Source organism: Motacilla alba, chromosome 1A (genome assembly GCF_015832195.1).
Source record: "Motacilla alba alba isolate MOTALB_02 chromosome 1A, Motacilla_alba_V1.0_pri, whole genome shotgun sequence".
In the NCBI taxonomy this organism is placed as follows: Eukaryota; Metazoa; Chordata; class Aves; order Passeriformes; family Motacillidae; genus Motacilla; species Motacilla alba.
The window spans coordinates 10,239,214-10,260,294 of record NC_052031.1 but is presented as its reverse complement, the minus strand read 5'-3'; the positions used below and the strand labels follow the sequence as shown (position 1 = coordinate 10,260,294).

General features: G+C 34.7%; 1 protein-coding gene across 9 annotated transcripts in view; it reads right to left on the bottom strand.

Moving 5' to 3' along the window:
- The window catches only part of CACNA2D1 (calcium voltage-gated channel auxiliary subunit alpha2delta 1), a 361,055-nt gene that overhangs the window by 24,726 nt on the left and 315,248 nt on the right, over positions 1–21,081 (bottom strand). For 2 of the 9 annotated variants that reach the window (XM_038153955.1, XM_038153956.1), the window contains exons 19-29: positions 18,271–18,327; positions 14,344–14,415; positions 13,185–13,256; positions 9,330–9,391; positions 7,590–7,666; positions 6,398–6,412; positions 5,611–5,671; positions 3,868–3,965; positions 1,828–1,912; positions 1,561–1,623; positions 469–572 (exon numbers count right to left, since the gene is read on the bottom strand). In XM_038153955.1, coding sequence (XP_038009883.1) covers positions 469–572; positions 1,561–1,623; positions 1,828–1,912; positions 3,868–3,965; positions 5,611–5,671; positions 6,398–6,412; positions 7,590–7,666; positions 9,330–9,391; positions 13,185–13,256; positions 14,344–14,415; positions 18,271–18,327 — 766 coding nt within the window. The remainder of the gene's footprint in view (positions 1–468; positions 573–1,560; positions 1,624–1,827; positions 1,913–3,867; positions 3,966–5,610; positions 5,672–6,397; positions 6,413–7,589; positions 7,667–9,329; positions 9,392–13,184; positions 13,257–14,343; positions 14,416–18,270; positions 18,328–21,081) is intronic. The other 7 variants (XM_038153957.1, XM_038153960.1, XM_038153962.1 and 4 more) reach the window with 5 other exon arrangements.

Sequence of the window (21,081 nt, the reverse complement as noted above, 5' to 3'; positions counted from 1 at the left end):
CTAAGTAGTGGTGCAGTGGATGGAGTTATGGACTCTGGACCCTTTTGCCTGCTTCCCCAAGTCAGTGCTGGGGGTGCTGAGACAGTGTACAGAACTCAGCTCTATTAAGACTTTAGGTAGTGTTACTGTCTGTGAGTGCAGACAGTACTTTATTTCACTTTCTGTTAAAATAATTCTGCCAAAGTATCTCTGTAAAGCAGTGTTTCAGTACACTGAATGAACACCAGTACTCTGTATGTTTTCACTTAGGTTTATTCTGAGCACACAGGGCCACCAGAGTAGTTGACAAATTATGATGACCTTGTTTAGTGCCTCCTAGCTTTTCCTTAATAACGGATATTATCCCAAGATTTCTTTCCTTATGAAGTGTCACGCTTGAATCTTTTGTCAGTGACCTCATCTGGTATGGGAAACTTCCACTTACATTGAACTAGCTAGCTCTGACATTTCTCGACTGGGATGACTTACTGTTGTAGTATGGAGCTGTGAAAATATAGTTGTCATTATCTAAACTCCTCTTATAGAAGCTGACTTCATAAGTTTCAGCATTTTCCAACCAATCTTCTCCTGCCCTAAATTAAAAAAAATATATACAGATCAAAAAAAGACAATTTAGTCTCATTAAATCTGTGCTGCGGGTTGTTTTCTTTCAGTGTTTCACAGTTGGAAAATGTGAGATCTATTCTTATAGTCCTCAGGATCTGTCAGTTTTCACTGGTTAAAAGACAGGTGTAATCATTAGAAAAACCCCAAACAAACTTTGGGAAAAAAAGAATTAGTATTCTTGGAAAACCACTAATTTAGTCTCATTACTTTTGTATTTGTTGTGTCAAATACAACTGCAACACTGCTTACAACAAAATCTAAAGGGATCTTTACAGCCCATGCCAGACTTTGAGGTTAATCCTGAAAGATTTAATATCATTAATAATCCCAAGATACGAAAGAAACTCACTTGGGAAGTAAAATTCATTGCCATTTTCACATTTTGGGGAAACACAGAATAACCTAAGAAAATAGAGAAATTTGCCATTTACCAGTAGATCTGTACTGGTGCCCTCACTATTCCCAGTCATTCGTGGGGGTGTGTCTAGTTTATTGTATGTCCAATTTCATATTCCCTTTTTGTCCTCTGATAATGATACATTTTTATCTCTTGAATCCCTGGACCTTTAGGTCTGATCTTAGTCTAAAAAAAAAAATAAATATCACCCACTACTTTCCAGTATTTGCATCCTGCCAAACAACTGAGTGCTTGGGAGTAATTAGGAATTAGCATGGCCCCACTGCTACTACAAAGGTATTGCTTTTACTGCTACTCTACACTGATTAGAATCTTGGATTACAATGGCCTGTCATGAAAATAATGGGACAGATTAGTTTCAAGCAGTGACACAGGTAAAATCAAAGAAAAACAAAACATTCCATTAATTTCATAGCTATCAGTACTGATTAGACTCTAAGGAGACTGTAGCTTTTCGTTCAATAAAGCCACTCTTTAACAGTCCAGCCTTTCAGGCTTCAAAATATCATACTATACTATTTTGTAATAATTCTTACCTTTTGGGGAACACTCTAGTAATTCCACCATCTGTAACAACAAATTGTGCAACAACTCCATCGCTGTAAATAAAAGTAAGATTTAAAATGAAAACGGACTGAAATTCTCACAAATTTCTATGTCAAGGGTTGCCATTAAAGTGCATAATTGAGAATAAATACCTATTGTCTGTAACATTAACTGCATAACTGTATGTACAAACGTACAAGATTTTGTTTTCAAACTCTGAATGCATAAAAATCACAGTCAATAAAAAGAATACTTACAGCGACAGTTTACTCCAATAATTTAGGGCAAGTTCATTTGTTAATCCTGCATCCAGCAAAACTCTAAAGATTATGTCAGTATTACCTATAAAAAGAGTTCAAACGTAAGACATCTGTAACCTTAGGAGATGGAGTTTCAATAAAAGCCTAAATCGAAATTCTGAGTTGTCAAGATTCTCCAGGCACAAAAATTGTGGCTGTTAATATTTGACATTCTGCCTGTCAAATTATGTCAGGTAATTACAGTTAGAAATATGCTCTCAAACTGTTGAGGTCACTTGAACATTTTCTTTAGATCCTAAAAATGTGTCTTTGTGTCTCAGGAATAAGGAAGGTGCTAAGGGTATAGGCCACAGCTTGCAAAGCCCCTAAAACTGCAAATTAACCTATTATTAAAGCATGTGTTCATTAAAAACACTTATTATCTCAGTTGATGCAAGGAAACAACAATTCCTAACGAAATTCAACTACATTTTAAATATGTAGGACTTAGATCAATTAAGTCCAAGGCCCTCAAATAAAACACATTTGTCATCTGAAAATGTATTCAGGGAAATAAACTCATTTTGAATCAGTAGCTCATACAGAGATGCCATGCTTAAATTTCTTTTAAAGGATGGTTGGAAGTCAGTGCTTCTCAAACATCTTTTTCAGTAACACTTTAGCAGAGTTACTGAAGATAATTTCAATGTGGGGACTTTATTTGTTATTCCTTTTGAAAAGCATTTTTAGCTGAGACAATTTCTCTGGCCACTCAGTCCTTTAATGCTGTTAACACTGTTTAGTTATTAAGGAGACTATTTTAAAAGTAACTTAATTACTATGAAAAAAAAAAGAAGGAAAAAAAATTGCTGCACATTCCAAACTGAAATACAGCAATAAGTGGATAACATTTTGGAATAATTACTTAATAAGCCCTAGTGTACACTACAACATCACTAAATGTGTCCTCAATATTTTCTGATAGTAAATATTACACAAGAATTTTCATTTTTTATTCAATTTTATTAAATTATCATAAATTGCTTTAATCACTGGAGGTGAATATTTTCATTTCCAAGACTGAGTCAAGGTATTAAAATTAAATTTCAGTCAATCAGCAACATGTCAATGAATAAGACCATTCTATTAAAAGAACACCAAACACCCACACCTGCTCACAAAAATATCCTTTTTTGAGAAGATATCATATCTAAGTGGACATTCCTTCAATTACATGGTCTAGCAGAGAGATTCTTTCTGAATTGATCAGTTATCCCTGACAGCAACATGTCAGAAGGACTTCAGGAAAGCAAGACAAAAAAAAAAAAAAGGCTATTCCAAGTATTAATAAATTATTAATAATGATTAACAGATGTGTATGTACCAAACCAAATCCAAACACTGATATTTTCTGGAGAACCAGGCATTAGCACCTTACTGATGGTAATAACTCTTCATTTATTCAAAACAGAGGTTAAGGCCCAATCTCAAAGTATGAATTAATCCCTTCCCAAGGCCAGTGCTCAGCACTGCAGCAGTTACACGGATCTGTGGTCTTAAGCTATTCAAGCCCAAGTGAGATTGCTTTAACCAATCTGTGAACCAGCAAAATAACTTCCTTATCTTTTATTCTAGTTATTGGGTATTTTGGTCTTGGACTTCTTTTCTTTATTTATTTTGGAATAAAATGGCAAGAAAGCAGGTTGAAGATTTCATATCAAGATTTTGAGTCTGAGACTTTGGCTGCTATACTCAAGTGAGAAAATAGAAACTCAAAAATGTTTGGAGAGTATTAAAGTGAACCAGTGTTATCTGATGCTTGAGCAAGATGCTGAGAGGAATTATGGAAAACACAGGATGCATAATGCCCTAAAAACTTCCTTAAATAAAGCCAGAACTTGAAAACTAATTTAACACTCTCTGCATTGGATAGAAAATCCCAGCACTAGATACATGTCTACTTTAGAAAACAAACTCACAAAATTTGAGCATGAACTCTCATCCATAGGTAGGTGTATCCCTAAGGAAATATTTCAGTGAGGTGAGAAGTGTACTTACATGATGAACTGCTTGGAGTATTTCTGTCAATAAATTCACTGAAGTTTGATAGAAATTCAGTGTTGTTTTCTGATTTTTTTACATCATTACAGTATTCTCTGAAAAACAACAAAACATCAGTTTTCACATATTTTTTTCTTGTGCTACTAAAGCAGACAATTTAAAAGTTCAAGCAGGCTTGTACAACTATTATGAAGTAGCTGGTACTGCTCTGTCAATTGGCTGCCATGATCTGTATTTATTGATTACCATATCAATTATTCAGACATCTGCAGGAAATAAATTTCTGCCTGCATGAAATAGGGAATAGATTGCCAGAAAAAATGGAGGAGTGGTGTAGGATATATTAGAACATCATAGTCTGTACACTAAAAATATGCCCAGTGAATTTAAATTGCTTCTGGATTAAACTGTACTGGAAAGAACCTGGACTGCTGGTGAAACACAGACACCCCATGCTCAACTCAGGCCAGATTTATAGGTTAAGGTCCTGTCCTCTGAGAAGTTTCAAATGCAACTTTATTAGGGTACAAACCACATGAACATATAAACACTCTTTTTTTTTTTTGACATATGCAAAGCAGATAAACAGTAAACTCCTGTCCCTTGTATAATGAAATAAAGCAATATATCATTGGGCATTTCACTGAATGCAAGCAAGCAAAATAGAAGTCACTGGGCATTTTGGAGGCAAATATTGTATGATGAATGGCATTAAACAACTTTAATTAAAATGTGAAGAGTGTTTAGCAGTAAAGCAGGGGACTCTCTTTTTAAAATGAGCTTTTATATGAATTTAATTTTACACACAAAAGAAGTGTGCTCAAGTATTTTATATGACTAAGATATGTTATAAACCTTTATTTACCTTACCATAATCCAGAGATACCACAGGCAGAATTTACCTTACTATACCAATATTCACATTTAAGCAGGACTACATATCAAACAGACTTTGCTCTGTATGACAGTAGGGACTTGCTGGAAGCTGTAATTAGTACAATTAATTCTCAATAAATTCAGTCTTTCAGAGAAATTAAATTAGGATACATTTTAAGATACAAGACTTCACATAAATCAATCTATTAATTGAAATCAATCTATTAATTGAAATTTAAAAGTATACAGAAATTTATCAGATAAAAAAAGAATGCAACAATTCTCAATTAACTGTAGAGCATTTCCTTTCTTTATCATGACTATCTTTTAGAGGAACTCAATTTTTAGGAAGTCTTTATCATTCCAGGTTTTTCTTGCAATCATAATTTTAAAGGGGAAATAAGAACTTCAGATTTTCCCATTTAAAAAAACCCAAAACATAGGAAACTAATGAAGTCAATAAATTTTCAATGACTTAATAGTTTTTATGTTCAATTAATTGAAAATTAACTAATACTTAAGTAATAGAGAGCTTTGAAAGCCTTTGTCTTGAAGTTGGGAAACATGCTGTGGTCAGTATTATGAAACCTATTTTAAAAATAGTTGTAAAATCTTAGAAGTCAGAACCACAAGAAATGCCCAGATGTGAAAAAGTTTTCCATTAAAATATCAATATCAGTTTTTGCAGCTCTCTGACTAATATGAGCAGAAATCAGAGCCTGAAGATGCTTTTTACACTCCAGCATGAAAAAACATTGATAATTTGTTACCAAATGAAGCTTAATTGGTCAAATCTGTATTCTCCATGTGCCAAAAATCAGATCAGATGCAGAAATAACACTTATCACTGGGAAATCAACCAACCTGGGTGCTAAAAATGTATAGCCAGCTTCATCAAAATTATCAAACTTCAGTGATTCTGTAACTAAAGAGATGAAGAATAAACACCAAGTAAGTAAACTGGAATTTTTGCCATTGTTTATCTTATCAAAATATTTGGCTGACTTTTGCATGCATTCATGAATTTAGAAAGAAATGTTTCAGACACTTTCTTGCTCATGAATTCTAGGCTTTTCAGTATTATGCAACATGGAAGAAATTACTTGATTATTATATACAACATACAACTGGAAACAGTAAGATAATATCTAACAATTTCTTTAAGACATTTAATTAGCATAGCACAAGATATTAATAACACAAGATATTTTCAAATATCAAACAAATATAAAAAATGAGATATTTTCACTAGAAGTAAACTCTGATACAAATAAGTATTTGTGATACTGAGTTGTTAGAACATGAAGAAAAATGCTAATATTTTCTGCAATAAAGTGTAAAAACTCAATTGTAGTAGCATCACTGTAAATCCTACTGAAAATAAAAAAAAAGCTTCAATAGGTGGTATCACTGAACACTGATAGGACCAGACAAAGAAGGAGAAGAGATTAGCAACATATTAAAATGTGCATGAAAACAGAAAAATACTTCACTTTTATTTTTCCCTTTCTATTGCTATGGTACCCAATGATCATGAAGAGAATCCTGAGATGAGGAATACAGAGGAGAATATCCAGTAGGAATAGAAATATAAGTGAAAAATATCAACTGCAGTAAACAGAAGGAAATTGAGCAACAAGAATATACTTGCCCTTTTTGGATGTCACTATCCATCAGAAAGAGAAAGCAGGGAAACAGAAAAAAACAGGGTAAAGCACAAGGGGTCACAAACCAATATTTTATTCAAACAGCCCCTTGAATAAAAATATTGCACATAGATTCAAAGGTTCAATTTACATACAGCTGTAGTCTGGAAAAAAAAAGACAAACATCTCTGAAGACTGAAGAATAGGTTCTTGGTTATTTCTCAGTACCTTCTATACACTGTGGCTATTTCAAGGGTCTGTTTTGCAGGTTTTATTGATACAAGTGCAAAACCAGATGATCTAATTCATCAAGAGAATCATACCCTCTGCTTAAAAATTTAAAGTACTCATTGGAAAAAGGTACAAAATAAATCACTGATTATTAAACGTTGATCTGTTCTTCATATGTGGGAGCAATGGTAGAGGAGAATGATGTAGTGCTAACCAAGTTTTCTCTAAACTAAAAGTATCTATGCCTCTCTGAGGTTTTTTTTTTATGTCTTTCAAACTTTCTATTTAACTACATATTTGTTCTAAATTTATCAAAAAACCTGGATAAAATTAAAAGGCTGTGGTTGGTTCTCTTTTGTGTACTACCAAGACTACAGTTAAGCTACACCAAACAAAACAAACCCCCTTTGAATACTGACAAGTATAATTTCCACCTATCACTTCAGAATCTGTAAATGGTTTGAAATCAGTCTAATATAAAACTACAATGCAAACATCCACTAGAACTATTTGTAAATCAAACAAAACCTAACTGCAACCCAAACCAAACAGAGCTTTCACATTGTTCTAGCAGAGATAATATGCTAAATATTAAACTGTAACTACAATACAAAAAAAAAATTCCTACAGTCTATATCACCTATTTTGCTAATAAAATTAAAAAAAATAGTATCCAGACCCTTAAAATGACAGCAATAGAGGATACACAAAGCAATGATTCTATAGGCACAGAGCAAGGGGTGGGATTGTCAGTGGAACTGACATGTTCTGCACATATTCTATTTTTATAGAATATTTCTTGCACCTCATATGTTCCAACAGGTTAGAATCATTGCTGAAGATTTTGGGCACATCATGGTAACATCACTGAATTCCACAAAATTTATGAATTTCAAAGATTGCTTTTTAAGTGAATCTGAGACTTGGCAATACCAGACAAAACCAGGGAATCTTTACAGTACTTACATCTGGCTTGAGTTATAGGATCATCTATTTTGGCTTTAATATAATAAAAGCTGTATGATGGTAACACCAGTGCCAAACTGCAACAGAAATGAGACAAGTAAAGCAATTATGTTATTTGCAGCAGTTTTCTAGTTTCAGCTTCTTTGTGTTTTGAAAGTCATTAACAATTTCGGAATTTGGACTGTCATGAGATGAGGCACACACACTGTGAAATATCAGCCTCACACTTAGTAATAGACACAAGTACTTTTATGCCAATCCTGATGGTCCCTGTGTTTATTTTCATTCCTATTTACACTTTTAAACACAAATGCACTTTTTAGCAGATAGGCAAGGAATTTCCAAATAACTGCAAATAAAAAAAAATACATGATTTTTGTATCTCCTCAGACACACTTAACATCTCAATATAACACGTCATGGTAATCACTGACTGCAAAAATATCACTTAGTACTGTGCTGCTTTGCACACATCATTTGACCAGAGACTCTCACTAATAAAACAACGATCAATATTCTCCAGGAAATGCATCTGGCAATACTTGCATTCACATCCATTGCATTCAGGATCCAAAAACATATTTTCTTTATTCATCTAGTCACCACCAACAATTACTGAACATAATTGCACACTAATATTTTAAGATTTGCAGAGCATTTGCAAAGTTTTCTTTTAAATTAAACTTATTTTTGTTCAAAATATGTAGGAATTATTTTTGCAGCTAAATTCTACACATATGTAGAAGAGTTCACTTCTAAAAATGTATATAAAGGCCAGGAGATATGAGTAATCATTAAATAGGTATCATCAACTCCCAAGTAGCATCCTTAATTTTATACTTGGATTATATCCATGCAGAACTGCAACAGTTCCTAATGAAGAACTGCAGAAATTAACATTAAAAATCTTGCACAGCTGACCCATAAATGAGCTGACCTTTAGTGACACATTTGCAATTTATACAGAATATAAGTGAGATTGCTGAGTATTTAGTGATAGCCTTCTACCAGTTCTCCTCCAGGGAAATCAGTGACAGTGTACCTGTCATTAACAGTTATTGCTAGCAGAAATTGCTAATTAAAATCTATAATTTTATGTTTAATAAGTTTTCTGCAAGGATACTCTGAGGATTTATTGCTATATCTCATGCCAGGAAGCTCAGGCAGAATTACGAAGTCATGTAAATCAAATGTATTTCTCTAGTGATTGCTATATGGCAGTCTGATAAAAACTTCCTTTTCTTACAGAGTATGAAGATAGAGGCAGTTAAACAGAAAAACGGGATAGTGAATAGAAGATCCTAGATTTATGTTCTGTTGTTAAAACTGATTTGTTTGGTTTTACACTCAAATTAATGTTTGCATTCTCAGTGACTGTACACCTGTGCAGAAGACAACAGAAACTGGAATACAACTTGTCTGAGGATTACTGTAATTCACCAAAACAGAAATAGCATTTTGGTCAAAATTTGACTCAGTATTTATACCATGTAGTTTTGAACTGGAGTCGTTTAACTTTCCTGAGACTTAAAAAACCTTTACTTGTTTTGGGTAATGTTAAGGAATGTTTCAACATTTCTTCTAATGTTACAATGTTGTCTGCTTAAATGAATTTGAAGAAATCTACACACCAGGGTCACCTTATCTAGTATAAAAATTGTAATGCTAAAAATATTAACCAAAATTAACTGAAAAGACACTTAAATGAACAAAGGAAGTCAGTGGACAGAAATGAGTTACCTGTAATCAGTGCCATTCACAGCAGTCCATGTATACGTTCTGTTCCCTTTATCAATATACCTCTACAAAGAGATATTGGTGAAAAATGAAATTATTAAACTAAGGAGCTTCAGAAAATGTGACTTTTCTATGAGAAATAGTGTGTAAAATCAAGTACAAATCTGATGTAGTTCTATTTTTTATTTTGCTAAAATAATGGGTTGTGCTGCAACTCCTTTTTCTTAAATATATTCAAAAGAATCAACCATATAATTTTTATTGAACATTAGCAAAATTTAAATTTAAATAAAATCAGACAAACCTGACCTTTAAGTTTCACATTAGCCAGACCTATGCAAACATATGCAAATTAAAATTTGATAAAAAATGCTTTCTCTTTTATGAATAATTTTGCCGTTAAACTATGAAAAGATTAAAAATAAAATAAAAAAAACAACCCTCAGTTACAAAAACACTTTGTAGGTAAGTCTTTAAAAACAAAAACACCCAGAGCCTGTCCTTTCAGGTCACACCACCACTGGCCTAATGCATTTAAATTTGAATTATAACTACAGGCACAGTCTGGTAATTCTGATTGTACAGACATCCCGTGCTAAACTTAACATGTGTTTCTAATCTAATTAGAAAGGTCTTGAATTTGGGAAAAAATGTTACATTGAAATAAATGTTTATTTTTAAATAACTTAATACATTAGGATAATCTTTACCATTTGTTTTCTTGTGGTTTGAAAAATAGCATGATAGGCACAGTCCCACAGTTCCCCATAGATTTAATCATGCATCCACCTGGCTGACATTGTTCTACTCAGCTTTCCACTTTGAAAGCTATAAGATTATGCCAGCTGCAACATATTATTACTTTAACAATCAAATTTTTGTAAGTATGCCAGCAGTGAAGACTGTACAGCTGTTGCACTGCAACATTGCAAACACTGGTGACAGGTACCACAGGTATACCTCGAGGTTCTTTCTTTCCCTATGGTAAAAGGATAGTGAGAAAATGACCACGGCTTTGGGAAAGAGGTGACTTATATGACATTAATAAATTGAAACCCTCTCATTACCTGGCTGCTGCTTTTCAGTAAAGCATGTCAGGATAAATAACTTAATAGTCATTTTTGAAAAAAAATGAAAAAAAAATATGAAAGAAAATGAAAAAAAAGATAAAAGAAAATTGGAAAGAAGATGCATATAACAGTGTCTTGTACTCTGATACATTTTATATTTAAGGTAAAAAGATAGTTGAAGAGATTCCTATTGAAGCCTATTTGTACTGAATGTGTACTTCAGGCTAAAATTAGTCACTTGAACCTAGGGCTGGGAGTCCCTCCAAATCAGGCACAGTGTCATGGGTACCTCCACAAGAAAAAACAGTTCTCAAGGTGGGAGGGGAGAGAAGAACTGGGCTGTAATTAAATCCTGTTGCCACCAGCATTGTCACAGTGCTTGAAAGCAAATTGGCTGAAAGCTCCTTTCAAAGAAAACCGAGCAGATAACACATCCTCACACCTCAGCTCCCATTTACCTTTGCCAGCTTCCTTAGTGGGCAGTCTGAGCCCATCCCATCCCCAGCTGATCACTGCCAAGGAACTCACACATGGTATTGCAGCTTTTGTGACCCTTCAGTTTTCACTACTGCCCACCCCTGCTGCCAAATGTGGCAATGCTTTTGTTCCTATGGCATCTTCTCTGTTACTTGGAAAGCCCCTGAGGCCTTGGGAGACTCCAGAGCACCCCACCCACATTTGCTACAAGTCCAGTGTCTATGCTGTAGTATGAAGTCATCTCCCAAGACACTGCTGGGGCCAGCTGCAACACAAAAGGAAAGCGATGCAAACTTAAACCAAAAAGCAAAACAAAAAGAACATAAATTTGAAGCCCGAAGACTGCAACTGTCAGTTCAGAGCAACCGACCACATCAGCCCATTTTATAAGAAAATATATGAAGCTATCAAGTGCTAAGTGATGCATGGCTCATGCGTGGCCCGTGGTTTAGAGCAGCTTGTTTCTGGTTCTAGCAGCCTGGAGCTGGGAGCTGCAATGGCTGGAAGCAGTCATCATAGCCAGCCAGCTCTGGCTGCCCCTTTCTTCTCTCAGAGAGGTCTGGGTAGAAGAAGAAATCTTGGGCCATGGTGAAAGGGAAGGTGAGGATAATTAATTTCATTGGCATTGAGACATGTGGGATCAAAGGCTTGGGATATTTTATTCCAACACAGATTGTGGTCTGGGCCGTGTGGAACTGGCACATTCTCATGCACCCAGGGATGTTGCATCCTCCCTCCTGCCCAGATACTGTAACTGACTTCAGCATTTGCAATACTTCCCTCCCTCTTTCTTTGGGCAAAGAGTTGCAGGACCAACTGTTTCAGGTCTTTTGCAGAACAGAGCCTAAGAAATGTACTAACAGCCCGAAATCTCCTCAAAATGTTTGCCATTAATGCAATTTCTTGTACAACCTGAATCGTGTTATTGTATTTTTGTGACCTTCTAACCCTTCCTCTTCGAACCACCTCCACAGAGCCTTTTTCACCCATAGATCTAGAAAGACACTCCTTAAACAAAACAACATAAATCTGAAAATGTCCCAGCATGGATTCTCTTCCTTCAGTAGCAGTTTATCCTCATCTCAGATGCCACAAGGACTTTGGACTCTCTGACAGTGGCCCAGGAAAGACCCAGTTTCTCTTAAGGGAACAGACTGGTGGCATCCTAAACATCCTAAACAGCATGGGCTCCTGACACAGGTGAGGGGGCAGAGTGGGCATCCACTGGGGCTTAGTCCCTCTGCCCCAGAAAACACCTATTTGTGCACCATTCTCCAACACTGGAACCATTCAGGAAAAAACACAATATTTTCACAAAGCAGGATTTATCCAGAGATTGTAAAGCAGTATTGTAAAGCGTGGTTTTAGCATTTTACTGTGAGAAAGCAGAAAACAGTAAAGGAGGCAAGGGCACTGCTGATACAGGAATCTAGAAGAATATGGGAAGAGGGGAAGGTCAGTATGAATTAACTGCAGCAACTCTTTTAAGTATTGTTATAGTGAGTTTGTATCTTTGGGTTGTGCAGTGTCTGCTAAGTCATCGAATTAGATATCTTCAAACTGATATATGGTCAGAGCAAAAGATTTCCAAAAGAGTTCCGAAAAGCTGTTGTGGAACTGTAACTGTGGGGCATACTCTGGCCAGAACTGCTCCTTCAGCACACCAGTCTTGATTTCTTCTCACTGAGGTCCCCATGAATTAGAGCATCCATGTAATGACCCATATCAAATCTGAATGTTTCCTATTGCTAGGAAATGTCTGTTTATTAGAGAAAACAGTAGCAATGTTTTTCAGGAATAAGTATTTTGGACAAGAAAATAAAGAACTCAACAAGCTGTTCAGAAAGTACATGATATAACTGTAAGATGAATTTGCTTATCCCAAAGAGTCTTCATTTATGGCATAAAAATATTACTTTATTATTTTTTCTCACAACTTTCTTCCCATTCAACCACAATATAAACTACCAAACCCATCCTCACACATCTCTGCAAGCAAATTAAGCACTTTGTTTTGGAATTCATGCACAGAAGTAGGCTGGGTCCATTTCCTGTTGAACAGAGTGTAAGACCTCATCAACAACTGCCTGATTAATGATGCACCAAAGAAACCAAGAAACAAAACAATTCTTTTTTTCCTAAGTACAGTTTTGGTTTTTTTTACTATAAGCCAGTAAAACTAGCAAATCTGGAGGGAAGAAATGGTTCAAATTGTCATTACAAAATGAATATCGCAGCATTTCACTATTTCACATTATTTTTCTGGTTTGGTTTATTCCTAAAATTGTAACTCTTTGGGTTCCTATCTTACCTCATCTTGGGACTTGACCAGCGTTTCAAATGTTTTTTCTCCACTTTCTCCATCTATCATTTTTTTCCGAATCTATTGGCAAGGAAGAAAAGGAAAAAGTGAAATAAAAAAAAAGAGTGTAGGTGTTGCATGTAACATGAATAATCATTGAAGTGATCAAAATATTTCTTAAAAACACAGAAAATGCTAATGCAAATGGAAGTCACAACTCTTAAAAAAATAATTATTTTTTACAATTTTCAGATTTTTCCAATTAGAAGCTCATGAGTATATATTCCAAATATATAGTCAATCAGTAGAGTTAAGAAGCAACAATTCTGATATACTTTCAATTGCTAGACCATGACATAATACTTTGTTGAGCACTGACAGAGAGAGAAAGAATTCTGTGTGCATGAAAACAAGTTTTGCCTAGCATGTCTTGTGTCTCCCAGCACATCTGTGTGATTCAGGTAGAAGCACTGATTCACAGAAACACTTTTGCACCCGTTCAAGAGTAACTCCCCTCTGAAGCAGCCATTTCAAAGAAACTTAAGGCAGAATTAAACAGATACCAAGGCAGGCTGATTACTGCCATTATAAAAAAATAATTTCAGTGAAAAAATATGTTAAAAATGTAAAATGTTTAAAAGCCTTTCATTTGATTTCAGAAAACTAACTGGTTATCTTAAAAAGTTATCATTTCTGAATATATTACAAAATCAGTAACTGAAAAATATACAGAGGAATTAATTTGCTGTCTACACTAAACATTGTTTCTCAATTCTCTTTCTTGCCACAGGAACAATCTTGCATTAATAGGGAAATACTTTTAAAATATTTCAGGTAAATACTATATTAAAAAGTGCTATGTTTTGAAAAATTTTCCTAGCTTCCTTCCCAGGAATTGGTACTTTAATGAAGAGGAATTTAAGTAGCAATCATGTTGGTTTTCAAAATAAGAGGAATATAATACATTGCCCTTGCCTATAAATAATGCTGGGATTTAATTTGTCTAAATATAACTTCATCTCTATATAAAGTTATCATCCTAACAAATTTAAAATTTAGATTTATATTGAAATAGAACCCATTCAAAATCTAGAACATTCATTGCTTTCCAGTTATGACATGGTGAAATACGAGCAGCAACAGGCACTAAGAAACCAGGTAATCTCACCTCAACTTTAATATCATTTTCCAATTCAGCATCTAGAAAATCCAGCGTAACAGGTTCCTGGGATTTAGGATTCTGAAGCAGAAGATATTAAATGATCAAATAATAAAGACAGAGTACTTTAATATTACAAACCACTCTAATCCCTTCATTTCAAATTAGCCTACTTTGCTGGGTTTACTTACCCATCTATTTTAATCTCTCATAACATTACTAGTGGCCCTTTCTCATTTATTTTATTTTGTTGAATAGAGAGGTTAATTGGATAAGTGAAAATCAAATTAATACTAATTGCCAGTGTCTGTCCACAGCCTTTTGTGTATGGGGCTCATGCTGAGGTGCTTCTCCTCCTCCCCCTTCTCCTGGCATGTCACAGACTGTACTGCTTTGGGAGGAATCAGAGGAAGCAGAGGAAGCAGAGGATATGGATCTCTCACTTGATGTCCTGCCTCCAAGAAAGGAGAGAGAAATTTGGGAGAGTTTTCCATCCAACCAGAAAGCTGGGGAACTGTACTTTTTGCAATTTTACCAAGAGCAGACAACACAGACTTGCTGATATGAGGTGGGAACAGACTACAGTTCAAGATTCAAAAAGGCAGCAATTACAGCCAATTGTTTGGGGTTTATAAAAAATAAACCCCACTTTTATTGTCAGCATTGCAGGAATTCCCTGAACACCTTGAAGTTTCAAAAGCATTTCTCTTGACATCAGTACTGCTATCTCAGTTTAGAAGATGGAAACCTGTAACACAGAAATACTGAAACCAAAGCTTCCAGATCCAAGGAACATTGATGATGTCAACCCTCAACTGTGGAGCACAGAGAACTTTGGTGATCTACATCTGTAAAACCCCTGGCCCCACAGGAGTGCTGGAAGACCACTGTAGCTCTGCTGAACTAAATTGGACCACCCTCCAGCCTCTGCTCCTTTCTCAGACACAGTCTGCATTTACTTGGCCAGAGACATCTTCCACTTGAGTTGTTGGGAATCCAACTTTTTTCTGGCAATTTTGACTAAGCCCCATTGACTTTATATTGTGTGTGGTGCAAAAATCATCCATCCTCATCACCCAGTAGTTATTTAATGCACTCCCTAGAAGATAGTGCATTTCTTTAAAACTAGGAGGGGGGGGATATATTACTTAACCATTTAAATCTGACAGTTCAGAGTAGGAAATAGAAAAAAAAAAGAGATTTCAGCAATTCTCCTATACTGACATATAGAATAAAGGTAGACTAAAGTCCCTTCATTCAAAATTACAATTATATTCCTCATATCAGCATTCTCTGGCAAAGCTAAATGACAAATATGCATGTGACTGTTCTATCAAGGAATGCAAGCATGTTTCATCACAATACATATATGTATTGGAAGAAAGTAATATCTTGAACAAATGGTAAAAGATGCCTTCATGTAACAGTCTGGAGTACTAAGAGCTTAACAATAGCCCTTATTTTCAAGATTGTAATATATAGAACAATTCAAGAAGACAAAAGATTATTTCTTCATTTTCTTGAGGACAAAATGTACATGTCTCTGGCTATATGGAATCATTCTTGTTCTTAACAAGACTTACTGTCTGCTAAGAGAAAAAACAATACATTTATTCTCAGGAAGAGAATATGTACTGAAAAGATTGCAGACAAAAATTCTGTATATTTCTTTAAAATATTTACTGACAACTTCAAGAAAATTTTTGCATATCTATTTATATATGATTGATGAAACTAGCAACTTCAATATAATGGCATTAACGTGTGCTCCCTACTAATTCAAAATTATTCAATTATTGCTATGCAGTTGATTTTCCCTCCCAACAAATCCACACTTGCAAAATAAATAACAAAAGGCTAAAATGTAAAAATAAATAAAAAAATTATATATCTTACATGCAATGGATAATGAATAGCATGGTCAAACCCAAACAGCATGCATGAAGGCATTGGCATGGCAGAGGAGGCATTTATGAAGTTCACATTCCATTCCAACACACAAAGGAACAGAGGAGAAAATAAATGGTAAAAAAAAAAAAGAAAAAAAATAAAGCCATCACATCAAATCAAGGTCAATACTTATTTTAAATGATAACCTGGGTTAGTCATTTTCAAGGAGTCCCAAAGACAAAATAGCAAACTTTAATTCTGTGAAAATTCAAGTACGCATTAACCATTCTTCTTTTTAATATTTATATTATATCACTTCACACCTCTTATATGATACTTATTAATCACTTTTAATAGGAAAAAAAACCCTAACCATGTATAAATACATTCTTAGATGTGCCTGAGGCACAAGGACAATTACTAAAAGCTGGAACAGAAAATTCCTACACTGCTATTTTAAAAGGGAAGACTTGTTCCCCTTTATGTCTCTTTCCTAAAGAATGTTTTTACCAGTATTTGGGCTCCATAATTTTTATTTCCAAGGTTGCCATTTACTGGGGTTTATTCCAAGCCACGAAGAAACAAACTTACAGTTCAGTTTGTTCTTCTCTTTAACCAGTCATGCATGTAACATGACTGGAATAAGCACACCACCACCACATTCAGCAGCACAACTTAACAAAACAGAACAGAAGTAAATCACTAGCAATGAAGCATGCAAACAAAAGGATTGCAATCCATTTTCAGCAGGACAAATAAAGGCAAGGATCTATAATTTCAATGACAACTCATGAAGGAAACAAAGAAAGAAAGAACTGGTGCAGCAACAACAACAAAAAAAGTTAACTAAAATGTTGTTATCGTGTGTTTTGGGAGGTCAGTTCTCACAAATTCTGTGGATGACCCTCTTTGCTGTGTTGCAGGAGCCTAGTTCTTACTCATACCTGCAGTACTAATGAAGACAAAGGCTATTAGGCTTTTACGAGAAGCGATGGAAAGAAGTCAGCAAAACCCTGGGCCACAGAGGTGAACTCAGGAGCATCTGGAGTGGATGGGAGCCCAGAGCTTTTCCAGCGCTGCACCTCCCTGGGCAGCAAACCCAGCAGCAGCCAAACCACACCATGGCAAGCTGAGGAGCCAGGTGTGCTAAGAAAACCAAGATTCTTTTTATGATTCAATGCTGATTTCTCCAGTGCACAAACAAAAACCCGAGCCCTGAGGTGGCCTTCTGCATGTGTTATAAACACAGCCATCTGACACTTGGTGAAATCACTGACCTGGATCAGGGTTTTACACCATGTTTCACTGATGTTGCTATGCAGGCCACAGGTTTTGAACAACAGATTCCCATATGTGTCAGAAATCAAACTTGATATACTGTGTTTAAATTTACTATTTGTCTAGTTACATATTTAATATATTCCTTTAGTGATTTTTAAGTTTTCATTAAGTGTTTTCTGCTCAGGGATTGCATTACATAAGCATGACCAGTTACACTGTTCAGGTTAATGGCAGTTAATTCTGTGCAGTTGGGTCTGCTAAACTGAGAAAATCCCAAGTAAACAGCAGATAGAACATATTCCCTACTCTGACATCCCCGGGGGGGGAAAAAAACCTGAACAACTCATATTCTGTAATTTTATGCAGCATACACTGTACAATAAAACTTGGCAATAAAGTCACAAGAATTGTCTTCTGATCTTCTCTTGACTTTGGGTTTATGCAAGCAAAGCCAGCACAAGTAGTCTCTTTTTATTTCCAGTCTTCAAATTAATTTCAACATCTGAAGAAGAATTTTTACAGCACGACTCTAATTAGCACCTATTAGTAAAGCATCATAATTTAATGGAATGCCCTTCACTACAGCCAATAGCATGTTTTCTATTATTTAAACAGGAAAGGATGCAAGCTTCATGCTTTGGAAGCTATTTGTCACAATAAACAGTTCTCTAGTTAGAATTTTCCTAGTAAGCAGGGCAGAAGCTTTCTAACTATATTTCCAGGTCTATGCATTCTAATGCACTAATCACCTCCATCCAAAGTTACCTGTACATGGGGTCTCCTTTTTCTCAATTTAACTTTTGGTATGCCCACACCAATTTGCTGAAGTAACAAAAAAGCAGTAATTTATATTTTTGCACTTTTAGTTAACAGCCTACTTATAGTGTTTTCTCAACATCTGTGCTGTCCAGTGTATGTTTACTACTGCAAGCAGAGACTACCCCTCTCCCTGATCATGAGTTCTGAGTTCTCTTCCAGAATTACATTCAGTTTTAGGACAGGGAAACAAAAAATGGACATATGTTAATGTGAATAAAATTAACAGAGAGCTCTCTCTTCCACATACTCTGATGGAATAACATATAGAATGAGAATAGCTCACTTTTTGTTCACTTTTATAATTGATCCTAAAACCCAGCTCCTCTTAAGTTTCTTTAATAACCCTAAACAGTAAGAAAGAATATTGGACCTCACTGAAGGCATATGGAGTTTTAGGACTGCCGTTAAATGGGTTTTGATCACAACCATAGTAAAAATGAAGAGAAGGATTCTAATCTTTAGAATAGATTGAGAAATAGAATTATTTACTGTTTTCAAAATGTGATTAAGACTAAGCTTGTTAACATATGCTTAATGGACTCACTTCAGTGACTGTGTTTGTTTGGTGGTGCATCCACCTGCTCTCCCCCATAACAGTAGGAAAAATGTATCCATATATGCAGACAACACAAAGAAAATTGACAATAAAACATAAAATTAAGAACTATAAAAAAGTAGCTAATTAAACAAACATAAAAATGGTTTAAGCTGTTTAAAACTATATTAAGATGCATATTAAAAGTTTTTTCTCATTATGCTTTGGCATAATTTTCATATATTTCAGCAAATCAGAACATGAAGGAAAAGGTTTAAATTGTTACAAAACGCTTTTGAATATATTGTTTGTTGACTTTTCTCAGTTGTGCAAACAACTTTACAAACTTCAAGACAATTTCTCAAAATATTAATTGCGTTGAACCAGTTGTGATTTGAGAAAATAGATTTTCAGAAGGAAAGCAGAAGACATTCAAAAGAAGGAAGTGTTGGAAGTGTAAGAAACCCTCACCTCTTCAAAGGTAAAGATGTAGTTATGTTTTATTTTGCAACTTTTGAAAAATTGCTGCCAAAGAGGGTTAAGATGTTGTTTGTTAATAAGTTAACAGCTACTGGGAGGTTCAACTAAAATTAATATGACATGTTAAAGAAAGTCCATGAATTCTAAATATAGCTGTCTTTGTCGAGTACCTTAGTTTTAAACTGTAGTTCTTGTATCAGTCTGAATAGCATGCACCACCCCACACAAACTGGGAGTGGAAAAGTCTAGTCTGTGTAACTGTTAATAACAATAAAAATAATAATTCAAATGCTTAATGTTACATTTAGACATTGTTCTACAACATAACAAATATTACTTATAAAACATCCTGTTTCAAGCATACTCTAAATCAAAGTTTTGAGCATTAAGGGAAAACATCTCTGGAATTCCATATCCTTTTAAGAGGAAAACTACACAAAGAAACCATGACAATTAGTACCCTAATAATACATCTCAGTTTGCCCAGATTTAGTTGGGATGAGCTGAGTTTTAAATAGAGGTTTTTATTCTTCAATGTTTGAGGCAACAGCGCAGGATAACAGCACATCTGAGATGAACAGAGAGATGAAACCCATCAGTTTCTCACAAGATTAGGTCTAAAATAAGACTATTGCATTGCTTCTTTTTACATTAGTCCTATGAATGAAAAGACAATTTAATTTGCATACAAGGGAAAGATAAATAGGCCAATAGCTATCATCTAATTACTAATAACCTCTAATTAAGAAAAGATTGGGTAAGTAATGATGCAGTCTTTCCTCTGAAGAATTCACCAAAAAAAAATCAAAACTTCCATTTTTTAAGACATGAAAATCAAATGCAGATATCCAGAAACTGAACTCCTGCTCAGTTATGAAGACTATATAAAACCCTTCTTTTCCAGGGTTTTCATTTATATTTTTGAAGTGTCTTTTAAAAAAATCAAAAGGGATATCTCATTAAAAGTTTCAGTCAAGTTATTCTTTCTCTTCTTCAGAAGCACTTTTTTCTTTCTTGTGTTACACTCTTGGCAAAAGATTTCAAATGTATCAATTACTTCACAAGGAAATTAATTCAAATATTCACAAAGCTGACTTCGCCCAGATTAAGAATTAAATTAATAACTAAAATATGTAGATGAATTCTTAATTTCTTCTTCGGTCTTTGACAATTAAAAAAAGCTATTTTAACTTTGTCATTTATACAATATAACCTTAAGAATTCAAGAGACGAAGTTCACGGAAAAGATGCAATTAAAATAGGAGAATTTTCAAGAAGTCCACTAAACAGAAGATTGTTTCACATAGAGAAACCTTTCATTAAAACCAACATCAAGGTTCTGATTTCAGAAAAAAAAATCATCCATTCATGTTGAAATTTCTCATCAATGTCATAGAGGCAATTATTGAAGAAGATACAGACAGTGTAGGATTCTCCACAAGGTAAGGATTAGAGTTAATGGATAAAGAGTCAAACTGAAATATTTGGTTTCTATTTTCCTGAAATTTGATGAAAGTTGTGTCCTAATCATATTTAGAAAAAAGTATCATGTTTAAACATGAAAGACCTTTCTCAAGCTAAACTACTAAAAATCTAGTGTTCTGGGAAGGGGTGCTCAGCTAAATCCATCCCAACTCTGAGATCAAGTTTCAGCTGTGGTAAACAAAAACCAACCAAATAAATAAATACAACAATTCAAGTAAAATACACTGTGTTTTCCTCTGACTTCTTTGGTTTTGCAA